The following is a 20,282-nucleotide window of genomic DNA, read 5'->3' as shown; positions in this document are numbered from 1 at the left end:
TTCTGTGTGTCAGCTCTGACGGCCGCAGGGGGAGGACCTGAGGGGCACCTGGTGCCTGATGAGCGGAAGTTCCCAAAGACACAGCCGGAGAGGGTGGAGAGAAAGGAAGGGGCTTCTAGTCTGGTGTCCCAGAGTGGGCCCAGGAGGCTGTCACTCAAGCTCTGGCCACTCCCAGCACACGTCTCCTGGACACACCCCTGAATCTAGGGCCTGGGCGCTGCCAGACCCAGGGTCTGCCCCAGCCCTGCCCAGGGAGGAGACTGGAGTAGGGCAGAAAGGCAGGTGGGAGGGGGCTGGGGAAGGGGAGGGGCCCGGGCGCTGCCCTGAGCGCCCTCTTCTCCCTGCCTCTCGGCACAACCTGGGCGGGCTGGGCACCCTCACGGACCGCGTCTGTACTAGCCATCCTGCCTCTGCCCATGCACTTGCCCATGCCTGCTGGGCCCTGCTAGCCTCCCGCGGTGGGCCCGCTGCGCAGGGCTCACCCTGGGGCCGGCGCTGAGGCAGCCACTGTGTTCCCCAGAGAGGGTGGCGGGCTGTTCATCAGCGGTTTGCAGGGAGAAGTCCTCCGCCCAGAGCCTCCCGTGGCTCCCTTGCAGCCCAGCCCAGCTGTGCCAGCTGCAGCAGGCTCCTGGCGGGGCAGGGCCGATTCTTCCACGCTTCCCGGTGGGAACGGGAGTGGAAATGGAAGGAAGACAGCAGGAGTGAGGTAGCCCACCGGCCCTGGCGCCGAGCCGTGCTGGACCTGCCGAGTGGAGAACACAGCCACGGCCACGGGGCCTCCTGCCCAGGTGGGGCAGGAGTCAGGCTCTCGCTGCCTCCGGGGCCAGGCTCAGGCCACTGGCCCCTCCTGCCGCCCCTCCCCCCGGCTGCGAGGCCACAGGTCACCAAGGGAGAGCGGGCGCTCCCAGGTGCAGGCTGGCAGCAGGCTGGAAGCAGTGGTGCCTCCCGCTGGCCACTGCGGCGGCGTTTGGGCTGTGAGCCCGAGCTCTGCTCCCTGAGCACCTGCCGTGCGCTGGGGAGGGTTTGGGGCCCTGGGGCTGCAGCGTCAGTGGCAATGAGGGACACCTGGAGAGGCAGCAGGGGGTGGGGAGGCCTGGAGACCTGGGCTCTCAACAGAAGTCGTGAGCAAGGATCGAGGAGTCGACCTCGGCTGAGGCGGGCGTCACCCTCGGCACTGTGACCTCTGGGTCGGGCGAGTCTTTGTGGCGGGGTCCGCCTGTGCGTGGCAGGAGGTTGGGCCGTGTCCTGGCGGCTCCGCACTTGTGCCAACTGCATACCCTCCCCCAACTTCCTGTCCTAAAATTTAGTTGAAAGGTGGAGAAAGAGCCGTTCGTATTCGCGGGTTCGGGTCCCCAGCGGCTGCAGTGGCTGAGGCCGGGCCAGGCTGACACCGAGAGCCCACGTCCGTGGTCGTCGTCTGCCGTCTCCTAGGCTACAGTAGCAGAGCAGCCGGCATCCGGACCGGCCCTGTTGACGGGATTCCAGCACTGCCGGGGGGCACTCGGCAGCAGCCCCCTCCAGCACGGTGGCGGCCCTGGCGGGCTGGCCTCTCCTCCCGTGGCCAAGCCGTGCTGGGCTGTGGACAGAGGGCAGCGCTGCCCGGGGCCCTTTGCGGCGGTGTCCTGGGGTGGCTGTAATGAACGACCCCCACTGCCTTCGAGCGGAAGCCGATTCCCCTGCAGTTGCGCTGTGGTGGGGGCTACACTCCCCCCACCCCCGAGGGCTCCAGGGAGGACATCTCCCTGCCCCCGCAGGCTCCTGGCGCTGCCACAGTCCTCGATGTTGGCTGGGAGGTGCATTGCTCCGGGCCCTGCCTCCATCTTCACCTCGCCTCCCCCCCTTGTCTTTGATGGACACCCGCCATGGCATTCAAGGCACATCCCGGGCCACCATGATCTCATCCTGATCACAGATAACATCGCAAAGACCCCACTTCCAAATAAGGTCGCCATCCCGGGTTCTGGGTGGGCATGAACTCTGGAGGCGCCCCCTCCCTGCCGGCTGCCGCCTCGCCGGCCCCCTCCCGCCCCACTTCCTCCGGCTTTGCAGGAGGCCTGCATTGGCCTCTCCTCATTGTCCAGCTTTGCCAGTGCCATCTGCTCACTGCCCGCAATTGGAAAGTTGCAGCCTGGCCGAATGGGCTCATCTGGGATGGGCTGGGCCGGCAAGGGCCAGAGTGGCTTTGGGAAAAGCATCCAGAGCCCTCGGCCCCGTGCCCTGGCCCCTGTCAGAGCTGCTGGCTGGCGGCCTCTCTCAGCGCCTTCCTTCCCCTGCCCACCTGCTCACAGGAACCACAACAACCCCAGAGCCACATGGCAGGAAGGCGAGCTCCAGCCAAAGCCATAATCCGGGACACGGCCTGTTAGAAAAGCAGGCTACGGTCAGACCCAGGGCTGACTGCCTCAAGCTGCCCTGGACCCCGCTCCGCCTCCCCGCCTGGGACCCCCTGGAACCTCAGCCAGCTTCGGCCTGCTCACCCACAAAGTGGGAGCTGAGCTGGCCGTAGCTCTGCCGGGACTGAGCCGGAGACGGTGGGCGAGCACGCTGCGCACGCAGAGCAGCCGTGTTACACGGGGGCGCTGGCACGAACGGAGCAGGCTGCGCACGCAGAGCAGCCGTGTTACACGGGGGCGCTGGCACGAACGGAGCAGGCACAAGTTCTGTGCACCAGAACTGCAGGTTTCAGATACAACCCTTGACCCCTAAGTGGCCAAAATATGTGTGTGTATATCTGTGTGTGTTTTTCCTTGTGCTCTTTCTCACCCCTTTCGAGAGGCAACAGGCTGCTGGAGTGTGGGCGGGAGAGGGAACAGGAGTCGCTGGCAACGCGAGGCCACACAGCTCACAGGGTCAGCGACGGTGATGCAGGGGCAGGAAGTCCCCGGGGTCGTGGGAGCGTCAGGCTCCCAGCCCAGGGCCCCGGAGAGAAGGCTCGGGACTGTGTGAGAGTGGGGAGAGCAGAAAGGCACGGCAGGCCCCGTGCCCGGCAGCCAGGGGACTTGGGCATCGGCATGGCCCCCTCCAGAGCGCGGCTCACACACCTCTGCCAGGAGTTTGCTGAACATGTGAAGTTCAAGGTGCTACTCGGAGATCCAAGTGGAGATGCTGAATAAGCAGTCGGGTGTCTGGAGTCAGGACCTGGGGTGCGGTGAGCACAGCGCTGTTCAACGCACCAGAGCCACATGATTGCAGCAATGCCGGGGCCGTGCCGGACGCCGCGGTGACAAGGAGGAGCAGCTGCCACGTGTCGAGGACTGGCTCTCGGAGTGGTCCCTAGACCAGCGGCCTCAGCTTCACGGGAGATCCGGTTAGAAATGCACCCGAGGGTGGAGTGGGCCCAGCAGGTGAGCTGCCCTCCTGATGCTGGCTTGGGCTCGAGTGTCCACTGGGCGAGAGGAGGGCCCAGCGAGGTCCCATTGGGCATCAGTGGTTGGCCAGCACACGCCTGGCTCCTCCCTTGGAAAGCGGCCCAGAACTGCCTCTCCCGGACACAGCGACACCCACGACAATGCCCAGGCCTGAGAGGTCAGGGTACAGCCACTGACCGCACTGCCCAGCCCTCCCCTCTCTGTCCTTATGGGCAGACACCAGCGGCCGGTTCCACGCCCACCCTGTGTTGAGCCCGCACAGCGCCAGCGTCAGTGAGCCAAGTCCAGTGGGCCGTCTTCTCCACGGGGACTCTGGCACAGTGAAAGCTGACGAGACTGCAAGAAAGACGCTGGAGCTCCTTGCTGGCAGTCCACGAGCCGGCACATTTGGGTACCCCGGTCCCACCGCCAGCCACTCAGGAGATGATTAATGTGTCCTGAGACTACCCAGGCGTTTACGACACCTTCAGGAGTAGCCCCGACGATGGCTCTATGGTGCCCGGTGTTCATTATTTATGTATTCCGGGGCAGCCGGGTTCCCTCCCACCCGAGCTCAGAGAGGTAATGAATGAGAAAGGCCAACGGTCTGTAATGACAGTGTTGATTGAAGACGAGATTGCGGATGGAGCTCCTGCCCGGCTGCTATGCTGATGCCCGCCCAGATCCAGGACAGTGTTTCCACGCTAATGACTGGTCTGGGGCAACGGCTGACACTGGTCTCCATCCGTAAGCAGTGTGGACGTGTTTCCAACGTGCTCTTGGCCATGAGTGGGAAGACCCGTCCGCGAGTCCACTCCCACGTGCTGCTGGCTACTGTCCCCAGCAGATGGAAGGAATCCCCTCAGCCCATCCCTCACAGCTGCCCCTCAAAGCAGACGTGTGAGTGGACAACGAGCTCCACCCCTGTTCCTGGGGGCTGGGGGGGAAGGGAGATTGAGCACAAGAGGTCACCACTCAGCACTGCAGGTTCTTGGCTGGATGCACGCCCACAGCGGAAGCTGCTCCCCAGTCCACGGTCAGCGAAGGTGTGGTGATCGCTCCGTAGGGAAGTGCTGTGCAGGAGTGTGGGAGTGACTTCATTATCTCTGAGCCCTTCCTCCAAACCATGCAAGTGCATTGCATTCTCAAAGGGTCAGTAACCCGCGAAGGTTGGAAAACACTGCCTGCGAGCTGTCCAAGGCTTTCACATCCACTTCTTGGGTTTCTGTAGTGTTGGGCTCCATCTTGTCTCACTCTCTCTATGTGTCCTTCCGACACCTTGACAGGTGTCGGAACAAGGGAGGGAGCTCTTGTTCATCCACCTCTGTGTCCAGCTCTCCATTCATCCAACGATCAGGCCATCTGGCCATCCGGCCATCCATTCATATGTCCGTCCATTCGTCCTTCATCCATCCACCCATCATGCACCCACCTGTCCATCCATCCGTCCATCTCTGCATGTATCCGTCGTCCCCCTGTCTGTCCATCCATCCGTCCTTCCTTCCGTCCGTCCATCTGCCCATACACATATACTACATGAGCAGAACCAATCAAGAGATCAAATATGGGTAAGACATTTTTTTTTTTTTTTGCCTTTAAAGATTTCACAGTGTGGGAGGTGATGTGGACACGTGGGACAGACAGACCCCAGCCCCTAACCTTGGCTGTGCGAGACAGGTCCTTTCGTTTCCCTGTGACCCAGCTTGGTTTCTGTCGCGGGCCTTCAGCTCACTGGGATCCCAGCCTACGTGCCGAGGCGTGGGGAGAGAGGCCTTCAGGCGGCTGTCACAGTTCCCAGGGGACTGTGCCGTCAGCACAGCCCGCGTGGGCTCCCTCAGCCGTGGCCGTCATCGCTGTCCAGGCCCCTTCCGGCCTGCCCGGAGAACCCGGCTTCTGTTTCTTCCCCACGGTGGGAGCGCCCATGGGGCCTCCTGTGCACTTGTCGTTGGGTGAGTGGCTTGGAACACAAGAGCCAGGAGGCTGGGTGCGCCTCTTTTCTCGTCTGTGTTTGGTTTTCTTTGTGCTCTTTTTTTTTTTTAAAGCTTTTATTTAATTAATATAAATGTCCAAAGTACAGCTTATGGATTACAATGGCTTCCCCCCCCACCCATAACTTCCCTCCCACCCGCAACCCTCCCCTTTCCCGCTCTCTCTCCCCTTCCATTCACATCAAGATTCATTTTCAATTCTCTTTATATACAGAAAATCATTTTAGTATATATTAAGTAAAGATTTCAACAGTTTGCCCTCACATAGCAACACAAAGTGAAAAATACTGTTGGAGTACTAGTTATAGCATTAAATCACAATGTACGGGCCGGCGCCGTGACTCACTAGGCTAATCCTCCGCCTTGTGGCGCCTGCAAACCGGGTTCTAGTCCCGGTCGGGGCACCAGATTCTGTCCCGGTTGCCCCTCTTCCAGGCCAGCTCTCTGCTGTGGCCCGGGAGTGCAGTAGAGAATGGCCCAAGTTTGGGCCCTGCACCTGCCTGGGAGACTAGGAGAAGCACCTGGCTCCTGCCTTCGGATCAGCACAGTGCGCCGGCCGCAGCACGCCGGCCACGGCGGCCATTGGAGGGTGAACCAACGGCAAAGGAAGACCTTTCTCTCTGTCTCCTCTGTCTCTCTCTCACTGTCCACTCTGCCTGTCAAAAATAAAAAAATAAATAAATCACAATGTACAGCACATTAATGACAGAGATCCTACATTATATTTTTTTTAAAAATTGATTAATTTTCTATGTAATTTCCAATTTAATACCAAGTTTCTTTTTTTTTTTCTTTTTTTTTTTTCTTTTTTTTTCTCCCATGCAGGTGCAGGGCCCAAGCACTTGGGCCATCCTCCACTGCCTTCCCGGGCCATAGCAGAGAGCTGGCCTGGAAGAGGGGCAACCAGGACAGAATCCGGTGCCCCGACCGGGACTAGAACCCGGTGTGCCGGCGCCGCAAGGCAGAGGATTAGCCTGTTGAGCCATGGTGCCGGCCTTTTTTTTTTTCATTTTCAATTATCTTTATATACAGGAGATCGATTCAGTATATACTAAGTGAAGATTTCATCAGTTTGCACCCACACAGAAACACAAAGTGTAAAAATACTGTTTCAGTACTAGTTATAGCATTACTTCACATTGGACAACACATTAAGGACAGATCCCACATGAGATGTAAGTACACAGTGACTCCTGTTGTTGACTTAACCATTTGACACTCTTGTTTATGGCGTCAGTAATCTCCCTAGGCTCTAGTCATGAGTTGCTGAGGCTATGGAAATCTTTAGGGTTCTCCGACTTCGATCTTATTCTGACAGGGTCATAGTCAAAGTGGAAGTTCTCTCCTCCCTTCAGAGAAAGGTACCTCCTACCTTGATGGCCCCGTTCTTTCTACTGGGATCTCACTCGCTGAGATCTTTCATTTAGGTCTTCTTTTTTTTTTTTTCCAGAGTGTCTTGGCTTTCCATGCCTAAAATACTCTCATAGGCTCTTCAGCCAGATCCGAATGCCTTATGGGCTGATTCTGAGGCCAGAGTGCTGTTTAGGACGTCTGCCATTCTATGAGTCTGCTGTGTCTCCCTTTGTGCTCTTTCTCAACCCTTTCCTGAGGCGACAGGCTGCTGGAGTGTGGGCAGGAGAGGGAACGGGAGTCACTGGCAACGCGAGGCCACACAGCTCACAGGGTCAGCGACGGTGATGCAGGGGCAGGAAGTCCCCGGGGTCATGGGAGCACCGGCTCCCAGCCCAGGGCCCCGGAGAAAAGGCTCGGGACTGTGTGTGAGTGGGGAGAGCAGAGAGGAAGGCACGGCAGGCCCCGTGCCCGGTAGCCGGGGGCATGGGCGTCGGCGTGGCCCCCTCCGGAGCGCGGCTCACAGCCCTCAGTCACAGCCACAGCTCTGTGCAAGGTGCACCCAGCCATTCCACTGCAGGTGCAGGGCCTCACCTCCAGCTGCCGTTTTCTGTCCCGGGTGGGGGAAGCCCCGGAGCAGTGGGAGACAGGGTGGCAGCCAGCACCCCCACCTCGAATCCCTGAGGATCCCTCCAATCCCGGGCACTATTCATGAGGCCTCTGATAACAGCCTCCCAGCCACGGTGGCAGCCACAGAAACATAGCGCCTGCTGGCTGTCGCTCCTTCTCTGCCTGCCTCCTTACTCCCTGCGGTCACATCCCAGTCAGAGTCGCCTCGGGCTCTGCACTGCAGGAACCCCAGCCAAGCGTTTGCTTTGTTCTTCTGCAAGAAAACTGGTGCGTCTGAAGCCAGGCGGCCTCCCATCTCCGGAGCTTCTCCACCGTCTCCCTCTCTGCCTCCGCAGGTGTCTGACCACTGTGACTACGTCTTCGTCAACGGCAGAGAGATCAGAGGGCAGGTGGATGCGGCAGTGAACTTCACCTACCAGCACCTGAGTGCGCCTCTGCTCGTGACCGTGTGGGCGCCCCGGCTGCCCCTGCAGATCCAGGTCTCCGACACAGAGCTGAGCCAGATCAAGGGCTGGAGGGTGCCCATCGTGGCCAGCAAGAGGTGAGCTTGGGAGGGGGCGGCGCCCTGGAGCTCGCCGCAGCAGCCGTGTCCACTGGCCTTGGCACTGAAGGAAGCTGCACGGCCCCGGCGCACAGCAGGTGCTGACATGCCCAGGGCTGCACAGGCCCCAGCACGCAGCAGGTGCCGATGTCGCCAGGGCTGCATTCCCCTGAGCCCGGCAGCCGAGAGCCGCTCAGCAGAGGGCCCGGGCGACCCCAGGCTCTGCACTCAACACTGGCCTTGGGTGGGGGTGGCCCTCCCCAAACAGCAAGACAGAAGTCACGTTTCTCCCGGCCCCATGGTCCCCAGGGAATTTGAGGCGGGGTTTATTTTCTCCAGAGCATCAGGGTCGTCATCTGTGCTGGATGGGAGCTTGGGAACGCCCTGTGCAGATCCGGGTGTGGGACCCTGGGCTTGCTGTGGGCAAAGAGCCTCTGGTTTGTTCCGCGGGGCTCAGCACTCACACTGGGAGGAGCGTGGGGTCTGGTTGTCTCTGCTCGGTGGTCCCCAGCTGGCACAGTTGGCTGAGTGAGGGTCGTTGCTCGGTTCCCGGCTTCCTGCCTGGAGTCACTCATCCCAACCAGCGACAGTCCCCGGCCCTTCATTGTAAGAAGCGCACTTAGAGTAGGCGGCAGTGCCGGGACGCCAAGCCGGGAGGCAGCTGGGCCGCACCCTGGGGTTAGCAGCTGCGAGACCGGGCTTGTCGGGGGCCCTGGGGATGAGACCGACGCCCTGCCTCGCTCTGTGGGCTTGGGCCAGCCGTCCAACCATCCAACCTCCCTGCACCCAGTGCCTTCTGTGAACGTGGGAATAACTAAGGTTTGCCTCTGGTCTCCCGGGAGGTAAGGGGGTCCCGTCGTGTCTCAGGGGCTCTGTCCCATTGGATCGTCTGTGTGGCAGAATGTTGTAGAACCACACGGTCCAATGTGATGGCCACAGCACAAGAAGCTGTGGAGCACGTGGCCCTCAGCCAGTGTGACAAGAAGGCTGAACTTTAAACTTGTGTTCCGTTTTTATTCGTTAAATTCAGATAGCCACATGTGGCCCAGGCGACTTACTGGACATTATGGGTGAAGCAGATATTAGCTCTTTTTTTTAAAAAAGAATTGTTTTCTGTATTTGAAAGTCAGGGTTACACAGAGAGAGAAGGAGAGGCACAGAGAGAGAGAGAGAGAGAGAGAGGTCTTCCATCCACTGGTTCACTCCCCAAATGACCACAATGGCCAGAGCTGTGCCAATCCAAAGCCAGGAGCCAGGAGCTTCTTCCAGGTCTCCCACAGGGTACAGGGGCCCAAGGACTTAGACCATCTTCTGCTGCTTTCCCAGGCCATAGCAGAGAGCTGGATCAGAAGAGGAGCAGCTGGGACTCAAACCGACACCCATATGGGATGCCGGCGCCGCAGGCTGGGGCTCTAACCTGCTGCACCACAGCGCTGGCCCCAGATATTAGCTCTTAAGTCTTAGCCGTCTGTCTGTCTATCTGTCTATCTATCTACTTATTTATTTATTTTGCCATAAATGTCCAGAGAGCGATGCCCAGCCCTTGGCACTGGCCAGAGGTAGATGGGGCAGCCTGCTGTGGTCCTGGGGCCAGAGGTAGATGGGGCAGCCTGCTGTGTTCCCGGGGCCAGGGGTAGATGGGGCAGCCTGCTGTGGTCCCGGGGCCTCCGACCTGGGTGGTGGCTCTGTGAGGTCGGGGGAGCCTGGCCCTGAGAGCCTCCTTCCCCACAGGCCCACGCAGGACAGCGAGGAGGAGGAGGAGGAGGAGGAGCGGCGGGGCCGGGGCTGCGCCCTGCAGTTCCAGCGCGCCACCGTGCGCGTCCTCACAGAGTTCGTGTCCCAGGGGGCCGGGCCCTGGGGCCAGCCGAGCCACCTGCTTGGTCCCGACTGGCAGTTCGACATCACCCACCTGGTGGCGGACTTCATGAAGCTGGAGGAGCCTCACGTGGCCACACTGCAGGCCGGCAGGGTCCTGGTCGGGCGGGAGGTCGGGATGACGACCATCCAGGTAGGGAGCACGGCTGTGCCTGGCCCTGGAGCGGGAGACTCGGGGGTGGGTGGGGCACCGTGGCCGGTCCCTTGTCTCCATGCCACCTCCGGGTGGCAGCGTGGGAACGCAGACCGGCGGGCCTGGACCAGCTCAGGCCAGGACCCCGCTCTGAGCTACTGCGAGCTCATTCCCCCCAACTCCCAGCAGCCCCTCCCCACCCCTGCTGCCCACCGAGCGTCCACTCCCCTTGTAGGAAGAGCCCTCAAGGGCTCTCTGCACAGCCTCTGCGAGAGGCCAGGGGGAGGAGCGAGGCCATGGCCACGCCCTGCCTGTCACCCTGCTGCTGAGTCACTGAGTCGCTCAGCAGACTCAAATCCTGCCCCCGGGCTTGGCACAAGAACACGTGTGGAACTGGGGGTGCTTCAGGCAGGGAGTGGGGTGTGGGTGGCCTTTCCCTCAGCCCCCAGTCCCACCCTCGTCACTCGTCCTTTCTGGAAGGTCCTTGCACCATAGATGGGAGTGCGAGGACAGAACGCGTCTGTCGTGGCCCCTGGACTTGTGCAATGAATCCGACAGCAGTGCCCGGCAGCGGCTCGTGGCGGCGCCGGGGCGTGCGCTGTTCGTAGCTCGGTTCTCCCCCGCTCATTCCACGGCTCACCTGCTCTGTGACGCAGGCTGTGCGCAGTCGGCTGTGTAGCCCTTCGTCCCCATGTGCAGTGAGCCAGGCTGTGCCTCGTGCAAGGGGACCTTGTTGAAATGAGAGGGCTCATGGGCGCTGCGAGACAGGATGGAGTTATCTCAGCTCGTGGGCAGATAGAACCGGCGTGTCTTGGGGAAGGAGCCTCCTTCTCTGACGCCGCAGGGCGCGGTCCTGGCGCACATGAGCAGCAGTACGGGTTGCCTGCGTGGTTCCTTCACCCTGGGCCCGTCCGGCAGGGGAAAGCTTAGATGGGGAATACCAGCTTCTGGAAACAGGTGTGATGGCTTTTCCTCGTGTCTCGCCGCGCCCGCAGGTGTTGTCCCCACTGTCTGACTCCATCCTGGCCGAGAAGACGGTGACCGTGTTAGATGACAAAGTGTCGGTGACAGACTTGGCCATCCAGCTCGTGGCTGGGCTGTCAGCCACCCTGCACCCCGACGCGGAGGATGGCCAGGCCATCACAGCTGTGGCCACAGCCGAGGAGCTGCTGCGGACCCCCAAACAGGTAGAGGGCCGGGAGGGAGAGAGGCCAGCTGCTGTTCCCGACCGAGCGCAGCGGGGCCGGGGGCCAGTCGGCGCCGTGACCCTCACCACGGGGGACAGGCGGCTGCAGACAGAGGCTCCTCACCTGGTCTCCTGCCTGCCTGCTTCCCCCAGCGCCTGCACCCCGACCCCCCCACTCCGTGCCCTGACCAGCAGCAGAAAGCGCTTGCGCAGCCACGCCTCTTCCCCCCCGCACCTGCAGAGACTGGAGTCTTCCACGCCCCCGCCGCCTGCCTAGCTCCCTGGGCGTGTCCCCGCACCCCTCAGTCTCAGCAAACCTCAGGCACCCCCTACCTTTGAGTGTCTTCAGGGCTCGGAGCAGGAGGCCTGGCCGTGCCCCGAGCAGGGCGCCTTCTCCTATCCAGCTGTGCCGTCACATTGTCACGAGAGCCTCGTCTACACAGCTCCCGTTTGCACAGCTGTTTTCTTCCCTTCGGAGCATTCTCTGTTACCTGAAAGTGCTGTCTGTCTGTCTGCTCACTCGTTCTGCTCCCTGAAACGTTGGCACAAGGCTCATCCTCTCTTACCCGAGCTCCGTGAAATGTCAGTGCGTGCTTCTTCTGTCTCTCACCCGTGGCCCCCACGGCGCCGCAGGCAGCAGGCGCTCCGTCAACATCAATGGAGCAAGCGCATGGCTCTCAGAGCTGGGCTGGGAGACAGGACAGTGAAAGGGAGGAGGAAAAGGATCCTGTGGCCCCGTCGCCCCGGTTGCTGGCACAGGTGCTCGGCAGGTCTGCTGGACTTTGCACCTCTCGGTGTGGTCATGGGGAAAATGCCAGGGAGAGTTCAGAATGCCCTGTGTGACCCGGCCATCCTTGTCTCACCCGTTAGAACGTGTCCTTGCGAGACCTGCGTTGAGTCTGGGAACAGTGGCTGGTGTGGAGTGGTGCTGTGGGGTGACCGGCACCTCGTGGGCCGTGTGGGAGCAGACACGGACCTGGTTCTCAACTCTGGGCCGCTAACCTCGGCGGCTTGGGTGACTCGCATCCAGGAGATACAGGAGACGGGAGGGGGGGCTGACCGAGTCCTCGCTGTGGGCTGGGAGAGGCTGTAGGAGCAGCCCCACTGCGGCAATACGGGGCTGCAGTCTCCAGTGTTCCAAGGGTGGGACGGTGGCAATAGGAGGGGTGGCAGTGAGAGGAGGTGACAGTGGGAGGGGGTGACTATGGGAGGGGGTGACAGTGGGAGGGGGTGGCAGTGAGAGGAGGGTGACAGTGGGAGGGGGTGATGGGGATGACAGTGGGAGGGGTGACCATGGGAGAGGGTGACAGTGGGAGGGGATGACCATAGGAGAGGGTAACAGTGGGAGGGGTACAGTGGGAGGGGTGGCAGTGGGAGGAGGTGACAGAGTGTGACCATGGGAGGGGGTAACAGTGGGAGGGGGTGACAGTGGGGAGCATGGCCATAGGAGAGGGTAACAGTGGGAGGAGTGGCAGTGGGAGGAGTGACAGTGGGAGGGGTGGCAGTGGGAAGAGGACAGGGACCTGATAGTGTTCAGGGGTGGCGGTAGGCATGGCTGTGGGAACAGGACAGTGACCATCAAGGGTATGGCAGGTGGCCAAGCCCGGGAGCTTCCATGCTTCCGGAGGAGACCGAAAAGTTCTGTCCACAGAGCAGGGTTTGTGTCCATCTAAGAACTGTGGACCCAAATGCCTTCAGGCCGGGGCAGACCCGAGCCCTGCAGCTGTGTCTGCGAGTGGGGTCCATGCTGCCCAGAGCAGAGGGGCCCTCGGGGTCTGCATGGATGCTGCTTAGTGGCTGCCATTGGGGGCCTTGCAACAACGCCCACGTCCTTTTATTTCAGGTTGTTTTTTTTTTTTAATTGAGAGCAAGAAAGCCAAAGAGGAATCCTATCCACCACCTTCACATCCCCAAAACGGTCTGAACCGGAGCTGGAGCCCGAGCCAGCAGCTGGGAACGTGGTCCAGGTCTCCCTCGTGGTGGCAGAGCCCAGCACTGCCTCCCGTGGTCCTGATGAGCAGGGAGTTGGGGTGAGAGCCGGAGCTGGGACTTTAACCCTGCTGCTCCCATAGGGAGTAACCAGTGGCTTACCCCAAAGCCAAATGCCTGCCCCCAGTGCCCACTTCTTAGCTCCGTGGTTGGGTGCCCGGGGGTTCTCTGCCCAGGGCCCCAGGGCTGGGTTCCCCAGGGTGCCACACTCCCCTGTGTTGGTGGCAGAACGCAGACCCTGACATTGTGTGGATGAGGCCCTTTGTGGGGTGTTGGCCGGGGGCTTCTCTGAGGTCCCTTAGGACACCCTCGTCCTTTGTCACCGCTCAGTGCACCCCTGTGGTCTCCGTGCGTGGAGTCCTTTCCTGCTCCCCCCCCCCCCCCAGCTGCCAGCCAGAGACATCCCAAGCTCTGCCGGGCCCTGAGAAGCCACTGGCCCCTCCCAGGTCGTCTAGGAACATCTCCTGACTTAAGACCAACTGTGCTGAAAACAGGATCAGTGCCCAGGTCCTGCGGACCAGGGCAGGACGAGTCTGCAGGGCCAGCGCCACTGCAAGGAGACCGCTGCCATCTGGCTTTGTTCTCGAACGTCGGCAGGAGGCGCTGGGCCGCGGACAGGTCCCCTGGAGGCGCTGGGCCGCGGACAGGTCCCCTGGAGGCGCTGGGCCGCGGACAGGTCCCCTGGAGGTGCTGGGCCGCGGACAGGTCCCTTGGAGGCGCTGGGCCGCGGACAGGTCCCTTGGAGGCGCTGGGCCGTGGACAGGTCCCTTGGAGGCGCTGGGCCGCGGACAGGTCCCTTGGAGGTGCTGGGCCGCAGACAGGTCCCCTGGAGGTGGACAGGTCCCCTGGAGGTGGACAGGTCCCTTAGAGGCGCTGGGCCGCGGACAGGTCCCCTGGAGGCGCTGGGCCGTGGACAGGTCCCCTGGAGGTGGACAGGTCCCCTGGAGGTGGACAGGTCCCCTGGAGGCGCTGGGCCGTGGACAGGTTCCTTGGAGGTGCTGGGCCGTGGACAGGTCCCTTGGAGGCGCTGGGCCGTGGACAGGTCCCCTGCGGCCACGCCGCCAGCCCGCTGCTCTCCTCCGCTGGCCTGCTGTTTCCAAGGGGAGCAGAGCAAGCTGGGAGGGAGGAAGCAGAACACCAAAGCTGTTTGCTGAGAAGGCGTCATTAATTGGGGTGGACGATAGCGTGGCGGCCTCCCTGGCAGGGGCAGAGCCACCCGTGCCCCACGGCGTGGCCCATCCGTCTTCATCAGCCGACATAATTGGAGCCCCCCAGCACCGCCTCGGGGGGATTGATGGATGTAGTCCTTCCATCTGCAGGCTCGAATCTTGAAAGGACAGCGCTCTCCATCATTCCCGGGCTGTGCTACTCCAGGTCATCCAGGACTCCTCCTCTCGGGGGTGTGTCGTTGTCTCTGATCACATGTTCTGTTCCACCCTGACCGTAACGAGTAAGGAGAGGGCCTGGTGTCTGACACAGCGGGGCTGCTGGACAGGGGTCTCGGCACGCGAGCGTGTTCTGAGGGCTCAGTGCCGATTGTCGGCCGGACGAGGGGCTTGATGTGTGTTAACTTCCTCCTCCATCTGGAGCTTGTGGAGCAAATTGATCCAAGATGAGAAGTCAGCCGCAGAGGGCTCGCTCCCCGCTAACAGCGCTGCGTCTCCCTCTCTGCCCTGGGGGCGTCAGAAGCTGGCACTCGGCTCTCGATGTTTTCAGCTTTGCAATAGAAAACCTGAGGTTTGATGCCGTCGGTGTGAGGGCGGCAGCACCTGTGCGCCCAGGGCCTCGTTTGTCTTCCTGGAAGCCAGGATGGAAAACGAGATGAGGCGTGGGGGGCACGGGAGGGGTGTCGGAGGCAGACAGGGGCCAGTGGGATAAGAGTGCCCCTCCATAGTGTGGACAGAGGGGTGTGGGTATGACTCACATGCCTGGGCCACGTCGTCCGTCAGGTCTGGTCCTCATGGAGGCAGAGCTGAGACGAGGGGACACGGAGCCAGTCCAGGCCGGGGCAGGGAGTAGGGACGAGCAGACTGCTCCTGCCTGCCGCTCATGGAGGCCTGGCCGTGAGCGGTGACGCCCTGGCACCCCCAGCAGCAGACTTGACCAGGCCGGTTCCAGAGCCCAGGGAGGGCCCTCGGGGTGGTGGGGAGAGCAGGACCAGGCGGGCAGGTGCCAAGCAGAGGGGCCACCCCTCCAAGGTCACTTCCCGCCTCAGACCTGCCGGGGGGAGCAGAAGCGCTCAGGTCCTGGGCAGGCGTCTGCACGGCCAGGTGCAGCTCAGCCCAGACACTCGGTGTCATCAGGACCTCCCTGCTTGTCCTGGAGCACGGGGAGCCATCGCCGTGTTACACATGGCTCCCCCAGGGCTCATTCTTCTCCTGGAAGTCACGGGCGGCACCCACGGGCCATGCCCACTCCCCTCCGCCGCGCTCTCACCTGCCGTCGTGTCTTCCGTGCCTCAGTATCCCTGTGGCTGTCTGTGGGTGAAGTCCTAGGCTTTGTCTCCTAGGGCACTAACTCTCTCCTAGGCCATCCTCTGAGCGGCTGATTTCAGTGGCTTTGTCCGTTTATTTCCAGAAATCCCATGTGCTTCACCCATCAGCCTGGCCCTTGTCCGTTCCTTTCAATGTGGTCTGTGCTGTTCCAGTTTCTTCCACAGGCCGTGGTGCTTGTTTGTGTATTTTATTTATTTTACAGTTATTTATTTTACAGTATGTTTTATTCGAAAGGCAGAGAGAGAGGGAGAGAGGGAGCAGGGCGGAGGGAGAGCTCCCGTCTGCTGCTCCACTCCTCAAATGCCAGGTACAGCTGGGGCTGAACCCAAAGCCCGGAGCCCGGAGCTCCACCCAGCTCTCGCACGGGGGAGGCAGGGGCCCCAGCGCTGGAGCCATCCTGCTGCCTCCCGGGCTGGGCTGCGGGGGGTCCAGGCAGCGCTCTAGCCACCGCACCAGTGCCTGCTCTTACTTTACAGCCCTTTGCAGCCTCTGGTAACAGTTATTGGCCTGCTCAGCTCCCCGGGGGAACGTCCCATGCGTCTTCCCCGCTGTGGCTGTCACCGTTCAGCCAGGAGCACCCCTCGAGCTGCGCCTGCTTCGCTTGCTTTGCTCCCAGAGAACCGCGTTCCCCACCTGCCTTGCTCGTGACCCCTACCCCCCAGAAGTGGGGTAACCTTAGCCCCACACTCGGGCCGGGGTCTGACTCCTTGTGAAGGCACCATCTGCCCGGAGCTTGCTACATGGGACTATCCTGTCCCCTGTCCATGGAGGGAGCGGGGGTGTGTCTTTAAACCGAAAAGGCAAGGCCTGACATAGATGTGGCCAAGTGCCCGGGCGGGCAGCTGCTGTCAGGCCTGGGATGGTGTGAGAAAGGGGAGCAGCAGTCAGGGCTGGCGCTGTGGTGCAGCTGGGTGAGCCACTGCCTGCGACGCCAGCATCCCACAGGGGTGCTCCACTCCCAGTGGGTCCCCTTGCTAGTGCTCCTGGGAAAGCAACAAAAGGTGGCCCAGGTGCTCAGGCCCCTGCACCCACCTGGGAGACCCAGATTAACTCCTGGCTCTTGGCTTTGGCCTGGGCCAGCCCGCCATTACAGCCATCTGGGGAGGGAACCAGCAGATGGAGGAGCTCTCTCTCTCTCTCTCTCTCTCTCTCTCTCTCTCTCTTTCTCTAACTCTGCCTTTCAAATAAATAAAAGCATATATATTGAGAGAGAGAGAGAAGGCAGCTGTGTGTCTTTTTCAGCAACAGCCCTTTGTGCGGCTGATCACTGGGCTCTGGCAATGGCCGTGCCTGCCGGTTTCTAGCAAAATGGTGGAGAGTGGGGCCCTGGAGCCACAGTGCTGGGCCAAGTCCTGATCCTGCTCTCGCCAGCCACATGACTGGACACAGTGCTTCACCTCTCAGGTTGTACCCACTTTGTGAGAGGGAAGGAAGTGTGCTATGTAAATGGCCGTGGACAGCACCTGACCCCCAGTGAACGCCCAGTGGCTGTCAAGTGAACTTTTAGTCTTCAGGATTACAGATGTCACCCTCTGGCCCAGAACCAGGGCTGGGTCCCAGCTACACCCAGACGCTGTCCTGGGTGCTGAAGATCTGCCCACAGAAGTCTGCCCCGCAGCGCACACAGACGCTGGCCGGACGCTGAAGATCTGCCCCCCAGAGAGGCCCTGCTCCCCCACTGCTGCCCCAGGCGCTGGAGATCTGCCCCACAGAGAGCCTCTGCCCATGGGGAGTTGTTGTTCCCACAGGCGAAACAGAAGTGCCCAGAGCTGGCTCAGGCCCAGTGCCTTCCATGGTGTTGTGTTTGCAGGGGGCAAGGGGGCAGGGAATGCTTGTCCTGACTGTTGGCTTGCAGATGGGGTGGGGGGCATTTCTAGGTCACCAGAGTTCAGACCTTGACTGTCCCCACGATGGGAGCCACTTTGCGTGGCTGACTGTTCCCACGGTGGGAGCCACTTTGCGTGGCTGACTGTTCCCACGATGGGAGCCACTTTGCGTGGCTCTGGCACTGACGGGGCCATGGGAGTCCCCTCTGTGAACTTCCCTCTCGTGAGGCTTCTCTGGAAAGGTGCCTCACACAGCGAGATGGCACAGTTACATGTCTTACTGTTGATTGAAAGAGACGGGCCAGCTTGTGGTGCGGTGAGTAAACCCCTGTGTGGGCTGCCCCAGCCCGTGCTGGACGACTGGGACCCAGCCCCACCTCTGCTTCCAGGCTCGGCTCCTGCTAACGCTCCCGGGAGGCAGCAGGTGAGGGCGCCAGTGCGTGGCTCCCTGCCAGCACGGGGGAGACCCAGATGGGGCTCCTGCCTCCAAACGCAGCTGCTGTGACCATTTGTGGAATGAACCCCTGGATGGAAGATATTTTCTGTCTCTCTGTGTGTGTTTCCAATAAGTAAAATTAAAAAGAAAAAAACAAAAAGCTCCCTGAAATGCCCACAGCCCTGAGGATAGACGGGGCTGACGCTGGGCTGGGGTGCTGGGTCCAGGTCCCCCATGGGGCAGCAGGAGCGGAGTCTCAGGCCAGCACCACCGCCCCCCAGGGCCTGCATGAGCACGAAGCTGGGGTCAGACCTGGGCCTCCGACGCGGCACCGGGGCCTCTTAACCACGAGGCCAGATGCCTGCCCCAAGACCGCACCGTCAAACCAGGTGCACGAGGTAGCGCAGCCCCGCTACTGGGCCGAGAGCTGTGGTCGGTGTCTCGACCACCACAGCTGGGTCAGCTTTACAGAACCAAACGCACTCGCTCTCCTGTTCCCCCAGCACCCCGGCCCGCGGCCATCACTGGAGAGCAGTGTCAGCAAGCCGACGGGCTGTGGAGGCCAGGCTCGCCGACAGGCTTGGCTGACCGGCCCAGTGGTGTCTGCGCTGGCAAGGCCGCTGGAGCCGGATCTCGCTTTGCTTTCCTAGAGAAATGACTGGAGCTGTCGTTGCGTGTCTAAGCGTGTGCTCTGGTCGTCATGGAGGAGCCCGTGTCCTCTCCCAGGCCCTGGGTCTTAGTGTTGGGGACCGGTTCCGTTTCTGGGGATACTGTCCTAACGGGGGGATTCTCAGGGCAGGAGCCCCTCCCCCGGGGTTCTAACTGCCTGTCTCCTGCAGGAGGCCGTGGTCAGCACGTGGCTGCAGTTCAGCGACGGCTCGGCAACGCCCGTGGACATCTACGACGCCAAGGACTTCTCCCTGACCGCCACCTCCCTGGATGAGACCATCGTGTCAGTCGCCCAGGCCCGCTCTCCCAGGTGGCCCGTGGTGGTGGCCGAGGGGGAGGGCGAGGGGCCGCTGGTCCGAGTGGACCTGGCCATTGCAGAGGCCTGCCAGAAGTCCAAGCGCAAGAGTGTCCTGGCTGTGGGCTTCGGCAACGTCAGGGTCAAGTTCGGACAGAGCGACGCCGACTCCAGCCCCGTGGAGGACCGCGGCGGTGAGGAAGAGATCAAGAACCAAGCCAGTGGCCGCAGGCAGAAGGCTCAGGGCCAGGACGGGCGCCTCCACGGCAGCTCCTCCCTAGAGCGGGAGGAGGGGGCTCTCTGGAGAGTCCCCGCCACGGCCAAGTCGCCCGTGGGCAACAGGGCGGGGAAGAGCAGCCGGCTGGACGGGGAGGCGCAGCCACAGAACATCCCCCTGGACTTCACCCGCTTCCCGGCCCAGGGGGAGCCGCCCAGGGCGGGGGCCGGGCTGGAGGGGGGCGACCTGGTGCAGAGGCCCCGCGGCCTGAGCGACCTGGAGATCGGCATGTACGCGCTGCTGGGCGTCTTCTGCCTGGCCATCATCGTCTTCCTCGTCAACTGTGCCACCTTTGCCCTCAGGTACAGGCACAAGCAGGTGCCCGTGGAAGGGCAGGCCTCCGTGCCGCACTCGCACGACTGGGTGTGGCTGGGCAATGAGGCAGAGCTCCTGGAGAACACGGGCGAGGGGTCCACGCCACAGCACGAGCGCACCACCGTCATCGACTGTGGGCTAGGGGGCCACGAGGAGAGCAGCCACCTCCCGCTCACCGGGGGCTCGCAGAAGCACGTGCAGAGCCAGGTCCACAGGCCGCCCGCCCCGGGGGCCGGGCAGGAGCCTCCGCACTCGCCCACCTCCAGGAGGAAGAAGGTGCAGTTCAGCACCTTCACCGCCATCCCACCGGACGACGGCTGCCCCACGGTCGACTCCATCGGCGGCGGCCACGGGGAAGACATCAAGTGGGTGTGCCCAGACATGGTGGTGGGTGGCCCCAGGGACCCGGGGGACTGCCTGGAGAAGCTCAAAGCTAAGGCCTAGGCCCCGCCCCGGAGCCCAAGGCCTAGGGAGGGCCCCGCCCATGGCCCCACCCACGGCCCCGCCCCCACCCTGGAGCCTGGCCAGGGGCATCACCCTGGGCTTCCGAGGGAAGGGCTGGGCTCCGAACTTGATGGCTTGGAGTCGTGAAGCCAGGCAGGGGCGTTTTTGTATCGAGGGTTTTTTAGCGGTCGGTGGAGCTGCCGGGCTGCGCAGAGCAAAGCTAGGAAAGTTATTTTATGACTCAGCGTCCAGACAAGCTACCAAAAATCATTTGTTAAAAAAATGCAAAAAGACAAATAAAAAGAGACGAGTGAGAGCCTGTTTATATTTCTAATAAAGGAGCAAAGTATAAAAATGGGGCCTGCCAAGAGACGTGTCCATTAGAGGCCGGCAGCCAGTGTCCGGCCGGCGCGGGGAGGGGCGGAGGGGGCTGGCGGGTGCCAGGGTGGGTGGTGGCAGTCGCGCTGGTTAGGGGACACGGATTAT

The 20,282-nt window shown here is 61.9% G+C and overlaps 1 protein-coding gene across 1 annotated transcript in view; it reads left to right on the top strand.

Annotated features, from left to right (window-relative positions):
- Positions 1–19,796, top strand: part of TMEM132C (transmembrane protein 132C) — a 161,775-nt gene extending 141,979 nt beyond the window's left edge. The window contains exons 6-9 of the mRNA XM_062182825.1: positions 7,651–7,856; positions 9,588–9,864; positions 10,860–11,051; positions 18,636–19,796. Coding sequence (XP_062038809.1) covers positions 7,651–7,856; positions 9,588–9,864; positions 10,860–11,051; positions 18,636–19,796 — 1,836 coding nt within the window. The remainder of the gene's footprint in view (positions 1–7,650; positions 7,857–9,587; positions 9,865–10,859; positions 11,052–18,635) is intronic.
- Positions 19,797–20,282: the final 486 nt, after the last annotated feature.

This window comes from Lepus europaeus, chromosome 23 (assembly GCF_033115175.1).
Source record: "Lepus europaeus isolate LE1 chromosome 23, mLepTim1.pri, whole genome shotgun sequence".
Taxonomy (NCBI): Eukaryota; Metazoa; Chordata; class Mammalia; order Lagomorpha; family Leporidae; genus Lepus; species Lepus europaeus.
Note: the sequence above shows the minus strand (reverse complement) of the source record. Positions and strands in the feature narration are given on the sequence as shown.